General features: G+C 37.3%; 1 protein-coding gene across 1 annotated transcript in view; it reads left to right on the top strand.

Moving 5' to 3' along the window:
* The window catches only part of LOC106525128 (dynein heavy chain 2, axonemal-like), a gene marked incomplete in the record, with an annotated part of 65,095 nt that overhangs the window by 20,654 nt on the left and 36,423 nt on the right, over nt 1-8,018 (top strand). Inside the window, 8 exon segments of the mRNA XM_014019253.1 lie at nt 1,415-1,571; nt 1,697-1,871; nt 1,966-2,129; nt 2,223-2,384; nt 2,738-2,841; nt 4,912-5,067; nt 5,462-5,539; nt 6,778-6,961. Coding sequence (XP_013874707.1) covers nt 1,415-1,571; nt 1,697-1,871; nt 1,966-2,129; nt 2,223-2,384; nt 2,738-2,841; nt 4,912-5,067; nt 5,462-5,539; nt 6,778-6,961 — 1,180 coding nt within the window.

Raw genomic sequence — 8,018 nt, 5'->3', positions numbered from 1 at the left:
GCATCAATTATGCTAATGCTAGCTGTCACGTTCTCTCGTCCTGGCCACACCTCCGCTCTCTAACCCCCCCTCCCCTACCCACACCCCTCCCCTACCCACTTTGATGCATTTTTCAAATTTCACCTTGGGGCGGAGTTATCTTTTCACAGGGAGGGTAAGATACACTTTAAGTTCACAATAGTTGTTTTGATGATTTCAGTAAGTTTTTGCTGCATTGACTGAGCAAAGTGTCATTCCGGCTTTTAATGACAAATATAAATTGATTCCTTTAATCTAGGGCTAGGCAGTATGACCTCAAATTTATATCACAGTATAAACTGAATCCCTTCACGGTAACGGTATATATCGCGGTATAAAATTATCATAAAAATAAAGATAATGTAATATTTAGAGCATTTTTTTCCTTTCAGAAAACTGTAATCTTAATCAAACCCAGCATTTTTGCTTTAATATCTGCCTGTCATACAATGAGCTTCTGCCTGCTGAACTTATCAGCTGCTGCTCTGCTGCGCGCTCATCTTCATCATCAGAGCAGAAGCCGACTTCACATTAAAAAGTTGGATTTATGACTGAACGAAAATCCACTTTTTTGTCATCTTTGTGGTAACAATACATAAAAAACAAGTTTTTTCTCTGACAGTTGGGTGTGAAAAAACTGCAGTTGTTAAAGCTTCGCTCTGCGAGACGTGCAGCGGGAGAGTCGGGGGTGGGGCGTGATATACACGTTTTAAAACGCTATAATTTCTTCATTATATTTCGAACTCCTGCTCAGTTGTCTCTGCACTCGCAGCCATGCTGACACAGGTGCGATGACGTAATGACGAAATGACGGTAGAGGGTAAATTTCTACCGCAGGCCAACTTCATACCGTTTCTACCATCTACCGCATATACCGCGCAGCCCTACTTTAATCTATCAGTCATTTCTGAAGGGAAAAAGTTGCTGAAAGATAAAAATAAGAATTTGTTTTGTATTGAAGGTGACCCATGTTTGTTTGTTTGTGAAGGGGCAGATGGTTCTCGGTTATCAAGATGAAATAAAGATGAGGAGACGTCTCTTTTGGCCAGCCGAAGAGGGAGTTTTATTGAGTTCAGCAGATCAATACAACCGACAGAAACATCCCCACTGAACTGACGTATTTAGAAACCAGACCCTTTTAAACCCAAACTGTTTTCATAACACAAATTCTACGTAACCAGGAAGGGTGGTCACTTCCAAGAATTGGGCTGGAAATTTAAGACCACCCAATACACACTTATTAAATCTATTTGTAGACTGTTTGATGATCTCACCTTTTACACAATGTTCTTACCAGATGTTTATACGACCCTTATTCTGACCTTTTGTCCCAGCTCTTAACAAGTACTGCTGCAATCCTCAACATTTGTTTGTTTGTTTGTTTGTATGTGTTCAGGTTGAAAACACCTCCCCAGACACCGGCTGAGCTCAGTGAGAGCTTAAAGCTTCTGGAGACCCTCCAGGGCAACATGGCGCAGACAGAAGCTCAGATTTCTCTCGTCCATGAACAATTTGGTATCCTTGACAAATATGAGGTCCATGTGGAAACGTCTGTGAGTATTGTTTTTTATTAAAAGCTAACAATGCATACAAATTAAGTACAAACCCAATGTTAATTTCATGTTTCTATGTAGAATGTGTTTTCTCAAAGACTCCATCCTGTTTGGTTTGCCCCCAGGTCCGGGCGATGCACGAGGGGCTGAATGTGGAGTGGGTCGCTTTTCAGCAGGTGTTGATCGACGGTGACATCATGTTGCAGAAGCAGAAAATAACGCTTAAGAACAATTTTATTCTCTCCTACGAGGAGCTGAAGAAGAAGACTGAGGCTACTGTGGAGGAGTTCAACACCAAAGGTTACACACACGTGTCTGTTACTGCACAGACATGAACGTGTGTGTCTTTATGTTGTTTTAATTGGCGGGTATCTTCATATATCTGTACGTCCAGGTCCGTTTCAGAGTACGCTAAGCATTGACTCTGCCTTGGATCTAATAGCAGAGCATCGCATCCAACTGGAGGCTCTAAAAGAAAAGGAAAACACAGTTTTTGATGGGCTGGCCTTCTTCAAGCTCAAACAGCCCCCCTCTAAAAAGATCCAGATGCTGGAAAAGGTCAGAATCAATAGTATTTAAGTAAATGTCTGCGGTTTTTCTCCACATATGAAAGTTTTTCTTCATGATTTTGGGTCTTTACGTGCTATGCAGGACATAGAGAAGCTTCAAGAAGTCTGGGAAATCACTAAGGAGTGGGATGCCAAGTGGAACGAGTGGAAGGTTGTTCAGCTTGCTAAGCTGCAGATGGAGAACATGGAAAGCACAGCGCAGGAGATGTTCCAGAAGCTCCATGTCCTCCAGAGAGAACTCAAGGTCTGTTCGATCATAGGTTAAGTTTTATTTTCCAAGCATGTGCACGGAAAGTGCTACTAATGCAGCACAACCTTCAAAGTATACCTGGAGATGTGTGTAGAATCCCAGCCGTTAACGACATTATTATCATTTCAATCAGTGTCAAAAGTAAACAAATCCAGCTACCTTCAGTTTCATTTGTTGGCGAGTTACTTGTATATGTTAATGTTGGGCCGTATTGATTTTCTTCATATGGTATACAGTATTAGAAACTGGACCGCCTCAGCAGGAATCGTACATTTTTACATTTACTACATTTTATTTTCTACATATATTAGTAAAAATGTGGTGTTTTCTGTTTGGTTTGATTGCAGAATAAATCGTGGGACATAATGGAATTCACCAAGATAAAGATTGAACAGTTCATACACCTCATTCCTCTGTTCACTGATCTGAAGAATCCAGCCATGAGAGACAGGTACTGACTGAAAGCAACACCTCATGTGTCTCTAAAGCCCAACTCAAGGCCAAATGTAGCCTGCAAAAACATTTATTGTGCCCTGCGATCTCTTCAATTATGTATTAATGTCTGAAAAGAAGTGTATGCTGCTTTCAAGCCAGCATTGACCATAAACTGCATGTCCCAGAATGCATTACCACGTCCCACCACTAGCTGCACAGGGTTCAAAAGTAGCTGGCACAATTAGCTGTGTAAAATCTACATTTCGCTACTTTTGCTGTGGTCCAGTTGGACTGAGAAGTGGGAATTCGCTACCTACAAGTCATAAATTTAAACACGAACGCCCCTACAGTGGGAATTCCCTGTTAGAAAGTGATGGCAATGGTGATTCAAGATGGCAGCTTCGCACCACCAAAAGGAAAAATTGAGACCGGCTTGATTTGCCTTATTTGTTTAATGTTTTGGAAAATGCTTTGCCCCTTTTTATATAAAACAGTACCTAAAATGCTCTAAACAAATTTGAGCCAGTTAAATTTTGTGCAGAATAATTAAATTAAATCAAGTATTCAAGGATTTTTTTTTTGTCATTCCAAATGAATATTATGAGGAATGAAAATAGATGGGCCCCCTGTTGTCAGGAAAAAAAATACAATAAGCAATAAAAAGTTAAAATGAAAAAAATAAAAACAAACACATTGTACGCAGTGTGTCACACATGTATTGTAACATACAAACACATTCTGCCATAGTAGAGGGATCATTTCAAAAAAAATTATTGAGATTAATTGTGATTAATCGCAAAAATATATTGAGATTAATCACGATTAAAAAATTTAATCTATGCTCAGCACTAATTTTTTTTTAAATGACATCAAGAAATCCTCATTAGAATGTGCAAACGATTTTCCAGGTGTCCTCCCAGTTAGCAAAACAATCAAGCCACATCTTTGCTCATGACATCAGATTGATGTAGGCATGAAATCTGAAAATGTGCTTAGTTTAGTTTGGACACATGTGATGGTTCACATTAAAGGAGCATTAAGTTCAGTTACATAAGTTGGATAGTTAATACCAGAAAAGCAGCCTCTGTTTTATGATTTTTACTTTTATTAAGTGGATTTCCAAGTCTTAAACTATAAGCTGTTATTTGCTGCTCTTAGAGTTTGTTCTGCTGCCTTTTAGCTAAACGCTCCCTCTGTAATAAGCCTCCATCAGCGTCTGAAGCTTATTTCCCAGGAGACAGTTCAGACCTTTGCTGCAATCGGTCTTTAATCAGAAAATATTGGCTCACATTTGAAAGCAGTTTTTTTTATTTAACAGCATTTTTTTCCCGTAAAATGCATTTCATTTTGCTTTGTTTTGCCTAATTTATTAAAATTTCACCACAGATCATTAGTTTGAAATTAACATAGACTTATTTAGGACCAAAAGGCAAAGTAAAATTCCTTTATGTTATTAAAACATTGTGAATTTGTGGAATAAATATAATTTAGGGTTAAGTCTGATGCTTCATTAACATGGAGGCACAAAAAACATAAATGGAGACATGTAAAACAAATGTATTTAAAAAGATAAGGAGATCACTTTGCAGTTTGTTTAAAGTATTTTTAAAGTTTCCTGGCTCTGAAAACAAGTGCTGGTGTTGTGGGAAAAGGGTTCGTTTTCAGATTCTGCTTTTGTCTTTCTGCTGTCGGCCCCTCCTCTGAGCACCATCTGTTAGTTCTGCCAGTCATGCTCCTACAGAGCAAAGGGAAACATCTGTCGAGCTCATATATCTTTATACAAGTTTGTCGACATATTCGACTTATTTGCATTTTTTTTATTTAAACTTTTTGAGCAAACCCAGCGTTTCTGTTCTCCGACGAGTTGAAAACATTCAGGCCCCTCAAAACAACCAAACCAACGTTTGTACTCTTAGAGTTTAAAAACAATTTCATCTGTCTTTCTTCAAAGTGTTTATACTGTTTATAAAGTGGGTAGATTCTAGTATGTAGTTAATATGTGTGATTGGATTTGCTATTAAAAATCTTCCTCTGTTTTGCAGAAAAGGACTAACTAACCTTTACTCTAAACACCACTTCCTTTCAGACACTGGAAGGAGCTCTGTGGGAAGTTGCAGTTTTCCTTTGACCACAGCAGCACTGAATTCACCTTGGAGAAGATCGTGTCTCTGGGCCTGGACCATTTTGCCGACCAAATCTGCGAAATCTCCGCAGCTGCCAGCAAAGAGCTCTTAATAGAACAGTTGCAGTAGCTTTTGTTCCTCTGTTTGTTCTGGACACGGAAATAATTGAGAAGAATCAGAAACAATGCAGACGGACTCTCTTTCACCCAGTAATTGTGTGTTTAGAAACTGGGACTGTATTCAGAGAGCAATGAGTTCAGTGAAACCTAAAATTAGCAGCTGCTTGATGTTAATAAAACACCTTAAAAATAAATCTGAAAAAATCTTTTATTTTAATGCACCATTACAATTTATAAAGATGCGTCTTCTTTTGGGGGTTGGCTGGCTATAAGTGTTAAACATATTATTTATCGGGGAAAACATTTGGATTTAAGCTTGTTGGAAATAATTCTAGTAATAATTTCATCTCGTTTTGCTGTTTCTCAGTTTTTGTTTCGTCTGTTAACACAACAGTGGTTTGATTTTCACCAAGACCTGGCAGGACACGTTGCTGGAAGCAGTGCCACACAAAGAACAAGGCCACTTCAGACTAAAGGTGAGCCCATAGATTTAAATAATACTAGAGTGAGCCCCGCCTATCCTGTCCACTGTGAGCAACAATGGTGACTAAACAGGGCAACAGAGACTGTTTGACTAACAGCAAACCCAACTGGATCTGTGTCACAAATTATTTGTAATATTTTTACAAGGAATTAATGTAATTGTTCATTTAGTTAGCTGCATTCAAAAATCCAGAAAAACAGCAAATTTATACAAGAAACATATATAATTTATAAGTAACAATGATCTAAGCCAGACCTGAAGTCAGTTAGACTTCTTAGCTAGTTTAAAAATTATACCTTCAACTAGTAAAAAAAAGTGCATTTATTATTTCTTACCTGTCATAAATAACAATAATAAATATTTACGAGTCGACAGTTAGAAAATGTTTACTGCATACCTGGTTAGGGATGAAAATTCTGATATAGGCTAACCATCTTCTCAACAGGTCAGGTTTTTCTAATAGAAGCTTAAAAATAGTCTAATATATAATATTATTTTACACTCAGTAAATATTTTATAAATCAGAGGCAAAACCAGTTTGTTATATTTTATAGTTTCTGTTAAAGCATGATTCAGCAGTGCTACACTCTGTATAAAATTATGCAGAAGCTAATATCTGTTAACCAGTTCAATAATTAACAGTTATTACATCGGCTTTATGAGCTTATTTTGATTTTAAACTGTTCAATTATTAGCTTCAGTTCTGCTCAGATCACATCCACATGATATAAATGAGATTATATCTGTTTACTTGTGAAATGAGACATTTTACTGTTTCTCTTTTACATCTATAACACACAGCTTTCTGACAGTTGTATATACATTAGACAGATTATATACACTCTAATACTAATAGATTGTCCTTAATAGGTTTTAATGGTATTTATTTTCATTAATATATAATCAGCCTTAATTGTTCGCTATTTTACCAACTTTTGACAGGTTTTTGAGCACCTAAAGCCATCCCTTCTGTAGTCTGACTTTGTTCATGACTACTCTTCATTTCAAGTGTGAAATGTTGGTCTTTTTTCAGGGACAGCTGTCCTGTTGATGTTGGACACAGAATAATTAAAACAATTTTTTAACTCGCTTTAACAGTTCAACGTTTATTTCAGCTTCTTCTGCAGATTTCATCAAAATCATTCAGCTTTAAGCATCCACACTGCATTTTGGCAGGAAATACAGTTAATCTAGTTCCAGATAGCGATTTTCCATTTTCTTTCCTCCAGGGGCACTGCAGACATTTTCGAGACACTGTATGACAACCAAGTTATTTTGTCCACGATGAAGGCGTCACGGTTCGTTAAATCCTTTGAGCAGCAGGTGAACCAGTGGGAACAGCAGCTGTCTCACATGCTGGATGTCATTGAGATGATTCTCACTGTGCAACGCAACTGGATTTACCTGGAGGTACAAAAATGTCTCATGTGATATATAAATGTTCAGTTTATTAAGGCAGTCTCTTCCTGAGAGCAGCCACAATAATACTGAGTTATTGCTCGTCTTCATCGCTCTTGGTAAAGTTTTGACTCCAAGCAAGGTCTCTCTGAAACACTGTGACAGCTGTCAAAATCAGTTTTTATTAGTCATGTCAAATCTTCACAAAGTAAAATCATCCAGAAGACTTAAAAGCTCTCATTTATGCTTCATTACCACTAGATTGGTCGACCGCAACTTTTGTCTTGAACAATTGTCTCTTCAGTTCAGAGCACAAGTTTTAACAGCATGACCTCATCACATTGGTTTTCTGTTCATTTCTGTTTAGATTTTACAGTTTTTTGACACAATTTAAAAGTTTTAAAAAGCTTATTTAACTGACTTTTATAACCTAACAGAGACAGCTGTGAATTGGCAAGAATTTGCTATGATACATATCATGATTCAGGCTTCATGATATGATATATCGCGATGTATTGTGATAGTGTAAACAAGGAGATACTGTATATCGCCATTTTTTCCCCACAAAAGATTCTAATTTTTAAAAACTCAGTATGAAAAGCACACCATGGATAACTTGAATAAAATCTGATAAATTCTGTTTATTTTTATTCAATCAGAAGAACACTTAACAATAGTGGGAACTCATTTGTTTATATCGTATTTTTCGGACTGTAAGCTGCACCCGCCATTTAAAAAAAAAAAAAAAACCGCGAACATTAACATATAAGCCGCACCGGACTATAAGCTGCACCCCCAACATAAAAAAAAACAGTACACCCAAATTTGTTGTCAAAAAAGTGAATTCAACATCAAAACATAAAAAGCAAACCTTTAAGAATTAGAGTTCGGAGGAATACGGTTCATATAACTGACCTTATTTTGGTAGTTTTCTTTAACAGTTTCTGGTCCAACAAAACATCTCATTCATCTTCCTCTGGTGGACTGAAACCATTGAAGTCCTCCTCTTCAGTGTCGGAGTTAAACAAGCTGAGAAAAGCTGCGTCACACAGCGGTATCTGTTCAGTGT

Source organism: Austrofundulus limnaeus, unplaced genomic scaffold (genome assembly GCF_001266775.1).
Source record: "Austrofundulus limnaeus strain Quisiro unplaced genomic scaffold, Austrofundulus_limnaeus-1.0 Scaffold213, whole genome shotgun sequence".
NCBI classification, from domain to species: Eukaryota; Metazoa; Chordata; class Actinopteri; order Cyprinodontiformes; family Rivulidae; genus Austrofundulus; species Austrofundulus limnaeus.
The sequence above is the reverse complement of the archived record's forward strand: the minus strand, read 5'-3'. Positions and strand labels throughout refer to the sequence as shown.